Here is a 16,454-nt window from a genome sequence, read left to right on the forward strand (position 1 = left end):
CCCTTTGCCTTGTTCCCAAATACAAACTGGAGCTTTATTTTCATTTTTGGGCAGCACGCTGCTGTGAGGCCTTCAACAAGAGTATGTGAGCACATTTTTATGTTCCCAAGTCATGCTCAGTTTTCCCCCAAACCTGGTAAAAGGTTAAACATGAATGATAAGTAAGAATCCTATTAGTGAATCACAGGACACCTTGTTAAGTGTCACATCCATTACAGACAGGTAACAATGGAGATGTCAGCATTAGGCTAAGGTTTGGTTCCTCTACCCTGGAGATCAGTGCAAGCCACTCTGATTTATTTACAACAGTTCTCAAATTCCTTCTTTTTGGTGCTCTATAAACTGGCAAATCTTGATTCTTCTTGAAAAATCACTCACATGCCAAATTCTCATCAATGCCTTAGTTAAAACTGAGGCAGAGCACTCTCCTTCCTCTGTGCTGTTGAAATGCCTTACCAGCCAGGTCGAAGAGACCTGTGTCTCTCCCCAGGAGGGAGTGTGCAGGAATGGCTGGGAGCAACATGACAGAGCTACCCTATTCATATCCATGTGCCCCCGGGAACCACGGCAATGCCCAGAACCTGAGTGTCTGGCTGATGTTGGTGGAACATTCAGCAGTAAATCACATGGTGCTGCTCCCAGATTAATGAGGACCAGAGGGAGAAGAGAAATAATTTCATTCTGCAGAGTTCAGTCATTTGGCCCAAGGCAAACAACATTAGATCAAACTTTTTAACTTCATCATCATATACGATGCTTAAAGAGCCACCTGATTCAGTCTCTGTCCATTTAATAGATGAACTTCCAAGAGGTTCAAAATACCCGCAAGAAATGAAACACTACCTTGAAATGCATAGCATTTAATATTATCTGGGTTGAATTTTCGCTAGACATAAAATTTAACTGCAGGTATTTTAATAACAATGTATATTCATAAAAAAATATTTTAACCAAGAAATCGAGTTTAGGTTGTTTTTCTTTTTTTTTTTTTAATTTTTTTTAAAGATTTTATTTATTTATTTGAGAGAGAGAATGAGATAGAGAGAGAGCATGAGAGGGGTGAGGGTCAGACGGAGAAGCAGACTCCCCGCCGAGCAGGGAGCCCGATGCGGGACTCGATCCTGGGACTCCAGGATCATGACCTGAGCTGGAGGCAGTCGCTTAACCAACTGAGCCACCCAGGCGCCCCTAGGTTGTTTTTCTTAACATGAATAAATAATCACCTCTATTATACCAATAGATATGGATACAGCACATTTATGCTTTTTATAATACAAAAAACCCAATCTGTTGGTTTACCTTTGGCATTCCTAATTAGTAGTGAACATTAGTTCTCTGAAAAATCGGAATAATGTTTACAGTCATGACAACTATGGCATATAGCTTAAATGAACACTTACTGTCTACCAGGAACTGCGCTAAGTGTTTCTCATAGATTACACTTCATTGAATCCTCCCCAACTGATTAAAATGAGGTAAGTATTATTAAACCCCACTTTACAGAGGGAAGCAGTGGGATTTCAAGGTTATTTGACTGACACAAATTTACATGGTTAGGTGACAGAGCTGAGATTTGATTCTGGGCAGCCTGAGCTTTTAAAACAAACCAAACACAATGTGCCAGGCATTACAGTAAATGCTGAACATGGATCAGCTAACATAATTTGTTCAACAAACATGAACCGTCTTATCAGCATCTATACCATACACATGAAAAAATACTTAACCAAGGTTACTTAACTAGCCCAAGGCCATAAAATCATTAAAAATTCTCTCTTGAACACTCTACTAGTCTGCCTCTAACCAAAATAAAACTACTTTAATGAAATTAACCTGGTAGGGTAGTATCTGAAATATAAAAACTTCCTAATATTTTTTCTTTAATTTATTTGTTTGAGAGAGTGCAAGCATGTGGGTGGGGGAGGGGCAGAGGGAGAGGGAGAAAATCTCAAGGAGACTCCCCGCTGAGCTTGGAGCCCGTGTGGGGCCTCGATCTCATGACCCTGAGATCATGACCTGAGACACAACCAAAAGTCAGATGCTTAAATAACTGAGCCAGCCAGGTGCCCCTCCTAATATTTTTCTCATGACTCGTATCAGGGGTTTTCTGTAAGGACCCAGATAGTAAATACTTCCAGCTTTGCAGGCCATACAGTGTCTCCTGCAACTACTCCATTCTGTCTCTGGAGCAAGAGAGCAGCTATGGACAATATGTAAACAAATGGTATTGGTTGTCTCCTAGTAAAACCTTTGTATTAGAAAACAGGTGACTGGCCATATATGGCCCATGGTCATAGACTGCTGACCCCTGATCATCATCATTATTATTTAAAAAACAATTCTCAAATTTAGGAAAGGCTCAGTGTGAGATAATAGTAAGATGAATATATGACTACAGCAAAGGAATACACATCTACCAGGAAGCACAAGTTAAACTGAACCAGTATGTGTCTGTAAACAAAAGGAAAAGGAAAAAGAAAACGTAGACATTAATGAAGTAGAAATAACCTGGCCCACTTGGATCTGAATGCTGGCTTCACCACCTCCCACCTTTGTGACCATGGACAGTTAAAAAAAAAAAAAAAATCCTCCAGGCCTTAGCTGTAAAGGGAGAAATAAAATTTCTACCACACGGCACAGTTACAAGGATTAGAAGATAGAAGTAACTGCCCTAGAGTGGTAGGCAAGTCCATCTCATAACATAGCTACCTCCTCACAACACTTTCCACAGTAGGAGTGCCTGCCTGGCTATCAGCAGGGGCACAGTGAATATTTGCTGAACAAATGGGCAGAAGGAAAAAACCAGACTAATTCTAGATGGAGAAAACAGGCTAGAATAAATCAAACATTAGTCATTTATTATAATACCAAAGTTTAATCAGAGTTTAGAATCCACGGTTGAGTCAGAAACTGCCCTGACATCTTGGATTATGAAGTGTTATCCCTTCTCGAATCACAGAAAATTAGGAGCAAGAATCTAATATACTGTTGTTTTACTCAAACTGGTATTGGTTTATTCCACTGGGTCAATATCCAAGTTTTCCTGAAGTACCAAAACCAATAAATCCTAAAGCCAGATGGCTGTAGTAGGGTGCTCACTTTTCCCCCTGGAATTGGTAACAGAGTGAGAACTGATATCTTCCCACTTCAGCACCATTCATTCTAATACAATACAGTGGAAAATTTTATGACTGTGCCGGAACGTCCTATACTTTCCTTCCCTCTACCTATTTCTTTAAAATTTAAACAGGTTATAGAACGATTGAGTTTGTGTTATGAAGCACATTAAAGAATTGTATTAGTAGCAATATGCTGGTAATGAAGAAACAATTTTCTTATTAAGTAGGGCTGTAAATCACATTTTCTCTTGGGCACTGAAACGTTAACATTGAAAACTAGATTGTGAGCCTCTTTTCAATACCTCTTCTTTGCAAGTCGCTTCTGATTTTTATTTTCAGCACGGGAGCAGGCTCCTTACAAGTCGAGTTTTACAAAGTCAGCAATCGGGTATGGCATTGCTGGGCTTCATCATCCGGGGAGAGTTAGCTGGGGGTACAGAAAACTCTCTGACATGGACCCAACACACCATAACATGTTTCTTTCCCAGAAAGCCTTGCCTCAATTACACTTTTGTCCATTTCAGGAGTCTTCCATGGGATGGATGGATTCCTATTAAAAGCTCTTCTAGAGACACCTGGGTGGCCCAGTCGGTTAAGCATCTGCCTTCGGCTCAGTCCTGGGATCGAGTCCCGCATCAGGCTCCCTGCTCAACGAGGTGCCTGCTTCTCCCTCTGCCTGCTCTGCCTGCTGCTCCCCCTGCTTGTGCTCTCTCTGACAGATAAATAAATTAAAAATAAATAAATAAAAGCTCTTCTATTTCTAGCATTAACAGTTGGTACCGTAAATGACCACATGGTGTGTTTAGAAGGTCACTGTTACTGCTTTTCCTGCCATCAACATTAGTAACTTGTTATCTTTTAGGGCTAGCTTCTTAAAAACAAAACAAAACAAACAAAAAACCCCAAAAAACCCAACTCTCTAGCCTGGAGATTTTTTTTTTTTAATTTCTTTTAATTGCCTTTGCCTTTCTATAGAAAATACTGTAACCTATGTCCCTCTATGTTCTATCGTAGCTAATTAACACCACATTGAGAGAAAAACTCAAGCAAAAGAACTGGACTTATTTAGAACATAAGAAGACCGTATTATCTCAAGAGAACTCTGCCTTGGTTTGGAGTATCGGCCTAAGTTTATGTGGCATTTTCTCATGATACTGCATTAATTATGTTACTCCCTGTTCACCCATCCCCTCACAGCAGTAACATCATAACAAAATCTTTTCAATGCTTCTACCAGAAAAGTCCTCAGCACATGGTAGGTCCTGAAGTGGTCACCCTCAGCTGATGCTCATACTTTGCCAGCCTGGCACTGAAGTTCTCCACATTTTAGCCCCAACCTAATTTTCCTGTAACTGTCTCATCTAAAGACATCTACTCTTGCTTAAATCGGACTGACCTTGTCTCTGAAACATGCCATGGACCTGCCTATGGCAAACCTGTGCTGCCATCTTGAGTTCCTCTAAAGAATGCTAGAATAAAATCCATTGGTAGACCTACTACGAGCCCTTCTACTTCTAATTCAGATGCCATCTCCTTCTCTGTAGAGCCTTCTCTGATCCCTTACTCTTTGCAGTAGGCTCCGGGCTCAGACTTTTAAACACAGATGACTTTTGTGTTTCTTTGACTTATATTTCCTACTAGATTTGAACATCCATGAGGGTCGGCTCTCCTGTGTGTTCTCATCTTGGGTCCACTAAGCCCAGCAAAGTGGCTTATACCAAAAAGGTGCTTCAGAAACGAGTGTTGAGTAAGTGGGCGTTGATTATGTAAACAGCTCTGTTGATGGAGATCACCAGGACTTCAGAGCCACTGTAGAATACCAGCTGCTGTGATCTGTAGTCACACATCCCGGAGCTTTCAAGAAGAGAAGCTCTGAAAAACCTGTCCTTTCCCTGCTAGGAAAATAGAAGCTAACAAGTTCATTTAACCACAGATGGTCCTAAGGGGCACATGAAACACACTCCGGGAAAGGATGCTTCGGGTATTGAAAAAAACCGTGGCTCAAACAAAACGTGCATCTCCTTAAATGGATACCTGCTTACACAAGCCTTTACGTGCTGAATGCAAGAAGAAGCTGTCATTAAGTAGGGAACGATAAAGTTAAACAGTCTATCTTCTACTCTATCTTGTAAAGAATATGTGACTCTTCCAATGAATTTTTAAGTTAACTCTTGAGCGCTCAACTCGGAGTCATCTCGGTTTTAAAAGCTACAAGTTAAAGAAACACAGAACCTCAAACACACTAGTTTTAAGTGAAAGGAGCCAGACACATACCACGTATGACGCCACTTATATTAAATGTCTAGAAAAGGCAAATCTGTAGAGACATAAAGCGGACTGATTGTTGCTTAGGGCAGGCGGTGAGAACAAAGATGAACTGAACGGGTGTGAGGAATCTCACTGGGACGATGGAACTGTTCTAAGACTGGATTATGATGATGGTTGTATAATTTAGTAAATTTATTAAAGCCTCTGCATTATACACTTATATACTTATATAAAATGAGTGAATTTCATATGTAAATTATACCTCAATGAAGGTATAAAAAGTGCAGTGAACGGAAGAAGATAGTACAGTGATCATTAGAAATCTACTTAAGGCAGAGAAAGTAACCCATTTCAAGCTCCGATTTAACAACAGAACTGAACTCATCTTACCTTAATAAAAAGTGAGAGGAAGACTTACAATATTCTAACATGTGTGGACAGACTTTAAAAGTATCTGAATACATTAAAACTCCACCCATCTGTATTCACCCCCTCTAATTCTATGGCCATCTTTTACCATTTGCAAAACAAACGCCTAACCTTTAAGAAATGCAACCCAACAGTTCACTAGTTGCTATAATAACATTTGGTTGTTTCATGTAAACTCAATGCTTGCTTCTATTTCATGGAGACAAAAAAGGAAGTCTGTTAGTTCGTTCACGTCACAACATCCTCAACAGGAGCATTACTCAAACAGAAACACAAAGTCTTAAGATATTAACACCATATCTACCTCTCAAAGAAAGCACTGTCACTCCCCCCAGTAAAACAGTGTAAAGACAACACAAAAGCCATCCAGGTTAAATTTCCCAGCAAAAAGTAGTGTGACAACTCCCCAAATGTTGTTCTTCTTTAATGAAATTTAATTCCAACTATTCACTAAATCTCCACTAAGATTTATCTAAAACCTTCTACAAGGCAGGCCCTCTGCATGATGCTAGGTAAAAGCCCGTCCTTGCCTTCAAGGAGCTCATAGTCCAGGCGGCAAAGAGGCAACAGGTAGTAAGAGTGTAAGGAATACCCACGGCCAGGGGCGTACCAAGGAGGTCACCTAACCTGGCCTCTGCCAGAAGAGGCGGCAGCTGGGTAGGGAGGGTTTGCAGAACCGGTTGGGACGTGCCAAGCAGCAAACACAAGGCACAGAATAGGCTGTAAATCAGGATGTCACGTTATCTGAAATGAACCGTTGGACAGCTTGTTAGACCCAAGAGGGTTTAACAGGCGTAAGACTTGTGACTCTGAATTTTATTTTTGGTGGGGGAAGGCCGTGGTGGTAGGCTGGAGAGAAATTTCAAACTCTGGTATGAAGCTTTCCTTTTCCCCTAACAGAGGAGATCCAAGTCAACAGTGAGTTACCTCGGACCACCTCTTCCACAGACTCCGTGGTGGTGGTGGTGGTCGTGGCGATGCTGGTGGTTCTCTCCGTGGCCTCTTCATAGGGTTCTTCTGCCTCTTCCTCTACCTCATCACCATCCTCGTCATCCTCGTCGTCCTCGGCTTCTTCTTCCTCAACATCAGCCACCTCCTCCTCCTCCGCTACTTCCACTACTTTGTCTTCGCTGGAGCAGGAAATAAAAATAACAGTAATAGTCATTTAAACAAATTTCAGGAAGCGGGGAGAGGAACCAACAGGTTTTTGGTAATTTGAGAGGGAATGTGGCATCAAAGAAAACACATATGCGAGACTTGAAGCCGGCAGGTCGAAGTAGGAATCCCAGCTCAGCAGATCTAGTGTTCTGTTTTTTTTTTTTTTTCTTAAGATTTTATTTATTTGAGAGAGAGCGAGTGAAAGAGAGAGCACGAGCGGAGGGGCATAGGGAGAGGGAGAAGCAGGCTCCCTGCCGAGCAGGAAACCAGATGCAGGACTCAATCCCAGGACCCTGGGATCATGACCTGCATCGAAGGCAGATGCTTACCAACGGAGCCACCCAGGTGCCCCAAGTCTATAATGTTTTACCCCTTCTTAGTTTACACAGGTGCAAAAAGGGTACACTGTGATTCCAATTATATGCTATTCTGAAGAGGCAAAAATTATGGAGACCATTAAAAAGCTCAGTGGTTCCTGGGGGGTCAGGGTGAAAAAGGGAGGAATGAATAGGCAGAGCACAGGGGATTCGTAGAGCAGTGAAATTACTCTGTACGATACTCTAACAATGAACACAGGACACATACATTTGTCAAAACCAACAGAACTGTACAAAACAAAAGTGAACTCTAATAACTAATGTATCAATATTGGATCAGATGTACCATTCTCATGAAAATGTTAACAACAGAGGAAATGTGGGGGTGGCCAGAGGGGAGGGAGAGGGGGACACTCTGTACTTCCTGCTCAAATTTTCTGTAAACCTAAAGCTGCTCTAAAGAAATAAAGCCTATTAAACAGGATAGAGGAAGGAGGATACCCAAAGTGAATTTGCTGTATGCGGATGACTTCTCATAATGTATATGAAAATACCACACAGCATCTGCATGGTAGATACTCAATTAGTAAAGGTGGAAACTGGTTCAAATATTGCAATTCAAAGTTTCAAGTGGATATGGACGAGGAAGAAAAAACTGGGGTGAATAAATCTGTACTATCCAGTGGTCAGAGATGCCTACTGAAACTATACAGCTGTGGTCCCTACTCTTGCTTCTTGCGTAAACACTGCAGATTAAGTATTTCAGTGCTTCTCAAATGTTAGCGACTATCAGAATCACTTGGAAGGGTTCCTGAAACACAGAGCACCAGACACCATCCCCCAGGGTTTCTGAATCAGCGTGTCTAGGATGGGGCCTGAGAATTTGCATTTCTAATAACTTCCTCTGTGATACTGATGCTGAAAGTCAGGGGGTGATATTCTCAGAACCACTAGAATATGCAATACTGGGAAGAATGGTAACAGATAGGCAGTAAATCACAGTACAACTGGGAAGGGGATCAGAAATAATACATAGGGCATTAAATATGTAGATACTGATGCACAGTGGTGAGTAATAAATCAGCACACGTGGATGGAGGAAGAGGGGTACATCTGGAACAAAATGAGAAAGCCCTAATAAGATATCCTTGTGGAAATTGTGTACCTGCAGTGCAGACATGGTCAAGAGCATCTGAAAGATGGTAAATGAGGATAGGAAGGTGTTAAACAGTAGAAGTATTTATCACACTCCATCTGGCCAGACAGGAGAAATACACGTTGCATCCTTGCTCAGATCACAGAAACAATAATGACAAAAGATCTAGATGTGGCGGAAGCCTGCAACCTACCAGAGCCTCTACCACGGGTCTCATCTGACAAGAAGCATCACAGGAGTAAGACTGAGGGCTGCCATGCTGACAGGTTTGTCCAGAAAAAAAGAAACAGGGGGGAATTATTACCCCACGGCTGACTCTCGCCTAGAAGGAGAAGGTCGTTGGGCAGTGTACGGGAAGTCAGATTTCAAACACGTTAGGGAACGGGAACAGTAGGATTCCATGGTGTGGGAACACAGAAAGGAAAAAGGCAAAAGAGGCTCCCACAAACTGAGCCAGAAGGACAGCCACAAGTAATTCTGTGGAGGATGAAAAAGAAAAAGATATGTAAGGAGATGGAATACAGCACTAGAAGGAATTCCTTTAATCGGATTAACCCATAATTTAAGGAAATTTTATAGATGTTCTATAGAAATGTGTCCCGCCTGACAAGTGGAACACCTTTCTAATTCTGATTAAATATGATGCAAGGATAATAAATGAACACCTCCAAAGAAGTTGAAGCATGTGGCTAGAGAAAAAGGAGGAACTTATTAAGCAGAATAACATTAATCATAATTTATTAGTGTGTTAATAAATGAAGTGTAATACAGCAGACCCTAACCAGTTATTTTAACATTTCCATATAAGACCAAGCAGAAAAAGGTAAGAAGGGAAAATGTTGCCACTAATCAGATGGTATAAGCCTTTATCTGCTTCAAGATAAATGGGGTGCCATCGTTATTTCTTGATTACCTGAATTCCTGCACAGAAGTCTAACCGAGGCAACAATTCCAAAGAATGCTGAACTTAACAGTTGCTCACTTAGATGCTCCAAACTTTACCCAGTATCCTGCCTCATTTTTCTAGAGAATCTCAATGTCGTACTACTGTCCCACCAGCCAATTTACTCTCTTCTATATTCAGTCAAATTACAGGCACCAATACTATTCGGTTCTCTAAATTAAGTAGAAAACTGAGGTAAAGCCAGGGAGAAAAATCAAACCAAACCAGTGTTCTCCTGAAGCCATGAAGTGTGCATGCCTGTTGTTTTGTGGGTCCCAGTATGTGATCTATGTGATCTGGGGAGAAGACAGCACTGTGCTTCCAGGTGCGACAGTCAAAACAGGACTGTGGGTACCCCCGGGAATCTCCCTCAACCTCCCCTGTTATGCCCTGACTGTTGCACCTAAGGCTCCAAACAGAAAACATGCTTGTGAGAAGAGCTGTGTTTCAAGTGATCGGCATCCTAGCATGTGTCTAGCCACAAAAAAAAAAAAAAAAAAAGAGTGAAATATACACCCGTCATCCATCACTGCATCTGCCCGAGCAATTTACTAGCATAATAACAAGGAACAGAGATACATAATAGTTCAACTGGCTGAGGAATTAAATTACTTGGCTTAAGAGAACTCAGGTCCAGTTCTTATTACCATGGCTTTGATTTCTGGAATTTAATAATCTATTTGGACACAATTAAAACAGCAGCATGCAGTTACGTTTGTAATGATACTCCATCTGCCCAAAGAATGCCAAACACACCAGCATCATGCTGCCAACCGCAGATTTCACAGATAGCAGGGAACACAGAAAAGGGGAGAGAAAACGGACTTTTCCACCAACTCTTCAACTGCTGGGCAGCTTTGTTCTGCGATGTGACTCCGGCGAACTGGTTTTGGAAAGCTGCTCGCAGTGCAAGAAAATGCCAAGGAGGGGCCAGTTGATGGAAGTGTGAGGCTGGGTGTCATAAAGTAATTTCCTTGTAAATAATCAAAGAACTCACAATAAAACAATCCCTTGGTAACACGGTGGAATATTCATATCACATTCACATGACTTAGTGTCTGTCAATTGATAGGAGACAGCTTTTATGGCCTTTGAAGTCCAATAATGAGAAACACTTCTAAAGAATGAGGGGAAAATACTGACCATCCTCAGGAGTATCTGACTTTAATAAGAAGGTTAAAGGGTCAAAGGGACATTTCTAGGAGGAAATAAATCACTGATAATGAAATTTTATGTGTCAGCACGCAAGAGTTTACTCTGATGAAGGATATGCTCCATCACAAAGGTGACTCTCCTTGTATTTCTAAATAAAGGCTGACCTTGACTGATTCCACTTGCCATTGCCTCCCTGATGTTCCCTTCAGATAGGGAAAGATTTGATTCACGTACCAGTTTTAATTCCTTTTTGTTTAAGTTACACAAAACAATTCACTATTTGCATTCTCTAAAAGAGCTGTATTTACTCTTTCATAGCATCTGCTAAAACTGACTTTCTGTTGCCCCTCTGTAGGACAAAGGAGAGGAAGCAACATCCAGAAAGCTGTGATCCCCATGGTTTATGTGAATTGGACACGCACGGGACCTGAACACCACGTTGATGGGGAAGATGAAACAGAACAGCTTTCAATTCCCAAAATGTAAGACCAACCCAGGACCAGAGGGGCAAATCTCAACAGGAAGATGCTCAGACACATGTATGTTTATTGAACTAGAAAGGGGAAGAAAGCATCTCCCAGAGTCAGGAATAGAGAAAGAAGATAAAGCAAAATTTTCAAAAGGTAAACAGACTATTTTCCCCTCTATGCCCCAGTTCTTGGTGCTCCCAGAGTTTAACCTGGAGGGTACAATGGCCGAAGACTCAGTATGTTCCAGGAGAAAGCACGATCCGAAATATTGCTGTGAAATTAGGAAAATTAGAAGTTGCCAGAAAACGTGAGAAAAGATAAAAGAATGGAAGCTTATTCTTCAGGGTTCCGAGTAAAAGATTCAAGAGGCGCAGAGCAAAGTAAGAAAAAGCCAGTGTCTCTCCCACCTAAAGGCACTGTTAGGAGTCAAACATACACCTGGACACATGGCCTGACGCCATTTACATAAACTGTGAGAACAGGCAGCCTTTCACGCTGCTGCCGGACTCACAGGCGGTATGCACTTTGGCGGGGGTATCTTTGACTGGCAGGGGAACGGGACAGAGGCCTCTGGGGGGCCGGCCAGGCGGCACTGGGATCTGGGGATCAGCTCTCGGGTGTGTGTTCAGTTTTGACAACCCATCATCGGGCTGGGTACTGTATTAGGTGCACTTCTCTTTATGTAAGTGAACGCCCCACTTCAGGAATGAGGGGTGAAAGGGAGAGGATACTGCTACTGTCCTGCCCCACTCTTCCCTAACAGTCTCACGACTGAGCGAGAACAAGAGCTCTTTAATTGATAAAACTGTATTTTCCGGGACTCCACATCTGAAAACAAACAAACAAAAACACAAAAAACCTGCACTCCAAACCCCCAATCCCACGAGGGCACAAATTATGAAGGTAGAACGCAAATAATAATAATAACAACAACAATAATAATGGTATGTAGGTATGATAAATTATATATATAATTATATATAATAATTACATAGAATAACATATATAATCTTTTCATTAGTGAAAATCTTTCACTACCTGAAGGGACTCTAAATAATTACATATACATAGATATACATGAATATATATAGATGTACATTTGTGTAAATATAAGCTATACATATATACACATATAATGTATATACACATATATGGCTCCTTCAACCAGGGCCTCACTAACTAGGCTGAACTGGTTAATTAATTCTCCAAGTTAATTAATTCATTAATAGATACTTTATAAATGAATTTGAACGTGAGGTTCATATAGGATTCAATCTACCATATGCTGATGATTACTAAAAAAAAAAAAAAAAAAAAGTTACCTACCTTTAATGTTGTACTATTAGAATCTCTCCTGCCTACAAGTAATAATATATAAAAACAGACGCCCACAGATTTCTCTTTAGTAGTCTACTGAGTTTCAGTATAGTTGTTTTGATGACATTCCTAGTTAGTAGGTATTGTTAATTTTTCATTTAAAGGATCTCTGAGAATTTGATTAGTCTTCTCTCCTGAGAAACGCAATGTGGCAGAAATTGCTGGTAAGCTACCCCAAAGCCACACCTCACTCCCTTCCCCCATCCCTTCTTCGACCAGAGAAAATAGGAAGGCAAACATTTCACGCCCTGTCTCCCTTGCAGATAGCGAAAGCCAAAGTGACCGCCGGGTCTCTGGATAATCAGATGCCAGCAGACATCTGCTTGGACCTCTAGGTGGGGTTTCTAGGAAGGCTTCACTTTCCAGATGAGAAGGCTCATCATACTGAGTAGTCAGGGTGATTCTGCCCCTTTGCCTTCTATTACTTTCTCCCCAGAAGGGCAACTGCCATCTGTCAATGGTTAGTCGATAAACATCCAGGTGCAGAAGCTGATAAGGAGAGTGGGGTGGAAAGATACAAAAAGGTCATGTCTCCGCAGCACTGCACCAGCCCGGGGCTCCCTACCACTAATGACTCGGGTTTTGGGTATTTGCAGCTAAAAGCGTTCCTTGCAGATGGTTGGACTCCTGCTTCAGGGAGGGAAGGACAAAACTGAGACAGCCAGAATTCATGACTCAGGCATTAAGGATGAGATACAGACAACCTTAGTCTGAAATGAGAATGTATCATCATTGTTACATATTTAATCGGAAAGTCTCTTCTGGGCAAGAGAATCTACTCTGATTACTATATGAGTAACAGACATACTGCCTACTAAATGTTTTAGAAATTCAAAGGGGAAAGTGATTCTGGTGAGCCAGAAGTGTCTGAGCTGGTAGGCCGTGAAAAGCGGGTATGAGGATAAGGGAGGGACATCCATATAATGCACAATCAGGAGTAACAAATTACATAAGCTTGACTATAACAGAATTCAACGAGGACTGAATTTTAATAGTGAGATATGTTAAATTGCAGAGGTCAAGTATTCAGATATTTTTTCTTTAGTCAGTGGACAGTGAAGTATTTGAGTTGAAACAAATGTGTGCCAATTGTTAATGAGCAAAAAAAGGGTCATGCATTAATTTACCTACCCACTGAGCCATTCTTTTTTTTGAGCAGGGAGCCCGATGTGGGACTTGATGCCAGGACCCGACTGAGCCATTCTATTAACAGCCTCTCTATGCCACATACTAGCCGTTAGACATTCAACCAACAATGTTTATGGTGCTTTCGCCAAGTGCCAGGTGCTAGTCCAGAGACTGATGGTGGACTTGTGAGCAGGACAGAGCCTCTACTTTCCTGGATCATATATTTTCGTGGGTGAGGTACAATATGAATGAATAAGAAAAACAGTCAAAAGTACAGAGAAAGGAAAGGGGGCTTACGTATTAACCGGTGACTATAACAGGTATGGGGGGCGGGAATGGGGGCAGCATTTCAAAGAGGATGGTCAGGGGAAGGCCATCAAGACACAGAAGGCTGAGAGTCCAGGCAGGGGGGACGACTGGGGCAGGAGGAATAGCAAGTGCAAAGGTCCTGGCCTGAGGAAAAGATGATAAAGAGAAAGCCAGTGAGCTTAGGGGGCAGTGGATGAGGGGGAGAAGTATAAGGTAAGGTGGCAGAGACAGACAGGAAGGGCGTGACCCAGTGAGGCCATGTTGGTTAAGAAACAGCAAGTTTATTCACATGCAACAAAAATGACTCAATCAGATTTAAGTTTTAAAGATGGCTCTGGTTACTGAGTGGAGAGCAGATTCTAGGGACTCAAGAGTAGAAGCTGGGACATTGCTTTGGGAGAAACACACTGGGGAGCAAGGGTAGCTCACGGGGCTAACAGCCAAAAGGAAAATGATGTCACTGTCCAATAAATATGACAGTACTACAGTGATAACAATTTTGAAAGCTAGGAAACCCAAAGAATAAGATCTGCCCAGACCTGGTGTGTACAGCAAGACATCCATGAAGAAAGGATGACTGAAGTGTGACCTACAGAGGGCCAAGGTTCATGAGGTCTGGGGGGCTCAAGAACACTCTCCACAAGACAGGGTAGGCCGAACATATGCAAAGACCCTGTGGTAGGAGGGAGGAAAACCTAAGAGCCTGAAACAGAGTCAGCTGACAAGAACAAAGAGTAACCGAAGAAGGACAAATGATCAGTGGAATGGATAGGATGGCTCATGGTTTATTTTGACACACCCTAGAAGCTAGGAGTGGTTTTTACATTTTTGAAGGATTATGACAAGAAAAAAAAAAAAAGATATGTAACAGAGGTGGTACGTGGCCTGCAGAGCCTAAAATGTTTATTATCTGACCCTTTACAGAAAGTGGGCTGACTCCTTGCATAGAAGGTGGACTATGGGGTGAGGTGGGTATGGAAAGAACATACGACCGTGCTTTGTCCTGATTTGAAATGAGATCAAACAAAACAAAGTGAAAGGCCTCTAGGATGTCCAAGTTCTAAAATTCCAGAGTAGAAACAATAGTGACCCCTGCTCCTCGCCTCCCTAGGAGCCAGCAGAACACAGGGTCCAAGGAGACAGGAAATCTTGCAGCATGGTGGAGTGGTTAAAAGTATGAACTCTGGGGCCAGCCTGCCTGGACTTAAATCCTGGCTCTGTGACCCTGAGCAAGTTAGTTAACCTCTCTGTGCCTCTTTTTCTTCATCTATAAAATGGCAAACTTTACAGGTGCTACTTCCATTCATAGGGGTATGATGAGACATAAACTGGGTAAATATTTGTAATGCACTTAAAACAGCACCTGACCCACCATGAGTACCACTAAAATGTAATAAAGCAAAGGTCACACACACTACATGCACAGTACATGACACAGAGAGTAGCTCAAATTATAGCTATTGAAAATAGCTCAAAAAAATAAAATAGCTTAAAAAATACATGTTAAATGAATGAATGAAAGGACTAAATACCACTGAGATATTCTTCCAGAACATTCTGAATTGGTGTATTCTATGACAACTGCATACAGTTTGATTTTCTTCTTTATGAGAAAACATAAAAGGGTCAGATGTTAGGTAGTCCTAGGAAAGATTTTTAAGAGTATACAAAATTACTTAATCTTTAAAGTTAAAAAAAAAATCCTGTACCAGACTATGTTTTCAGAATTCTGGTACCACATGGCACAATGATATTAATAGACTACTACTACAGAATCCAGTATTAAATTCATGAGTCTACTGGCTACTCAGGTTTTTGCTAATACTAAGAATAAAACTAACGGCATTCACTAAACGGTGCCAGGCATAAGAGAAAATTGAAGGAAGATTATAAAAACAGTGCTTTAGTATGAAATCAACTTCTCTTCAGACTGGCCTATCGGCTCTGCCCTGTTTGATTTAGTCAAATTCTGAAGTATGAGGCTGAAGTAAGCAAAGAAGAGCAACCCAAGCCTTGGTGTAAACTAGTATCACCTGGGTAGAGTATGAGATAATTTCTCTTCTCTCCACCATCTCACTACGTACTCATAATAAGAACATTCCAGGGCCGCCTGGGTGGCTCAGTCGGTTGAGTGTCTGCCTTTGGCTCAGGTCCTAGGATCGAGTCCTGCATCAGGTTCCCTGCTCAGGGGGGAGTCTGCTTCTCCTTCTGCCCCTCCCCCTTGCACGCTCACTCGCTCTCTCTCAAATAAAAACTTTAAAAAAAATAATATTCCAGCAATAGAAAAAAAACAATCTAAGTACTAGCCCTAAGACATGAGACAAATCAAAGGTTGGAGAAGAGGTCATAGAAAACCGCCATGGCTTCTTCAGCATGCTGATGTCGGGAGAGAAAAAAGGGCTGTTCCAGGGGCGCCTGGGTGGCTCAGTTGGTTAAGCGACTGCCTTCGGCTCAGGTCATGATCCTGGAGTCCTGGGGTCGAGTCCCACATCGGGCTCCCTGCTTGGCGGGGAGTCTGCTTCTCCCTCTGACCCTCCTCCCTCTCGTGCTCTCTCTCATTCTCTCTCTCGCAAAAAAAAAAAAAAAAAAATAAAAAAAAAAAAAATAAAAATTTAAAAAAAGGGC

At 41.8% G+C, this 16,454-nt stretch overlaps 2 protein-coding genes across 9 annotated transcripts in view; one reads left to right on the top strand and one right to left on the bottom strand.

The window, feature by feature from the left end:
- JAM2 (junctional adhesion molecule 2) overlaps positions 1-16,454 on the top strand; it is a 427,760-nt gene that overhangs the window by 310,204 nt on the left and 101,102 nt on the right. The gene's annotated exons all lie outside the window — the stretch shown is intronic.
- Positions 1-16,454, bottom strand: part of APP (amyloid beta precursor protein) — a 257,221-nt gene that overhangs the window by 110,975 nt on the left and 129,792 nt on the right. For all 8 annotated transcript variants that reach the window (XM_081802287.1, XM_081802282.1, XM_081802278.1 and 5 more), the window contains exon 6: positions 6,744-6,946. In XM_081802287.1, the coding sequence (XP_081658413.1) occupies positions 6,744-6,946 (203 nt within the window). The remainder of the gene's footprint in view (positions 1-6,743; positions 6,947-16,454) is intronic.

The sequence above is a fragment of the Leptonychotes weddellii genome, chromosome 1 (assembly GCF_054177405.1).
Source record: "Leptonychotes weddellii isolate Sample4059 chromosome 1, ASM5417740v2, whole genome shotgun sequence".
In the NCBI taxonomy this organism is placed as follows: Eukaryota; Metazoa; Chordata; class Mammalia; order Carnivora; family Phocidae; genus Leptonychotes; species Leptonychotes weddellii.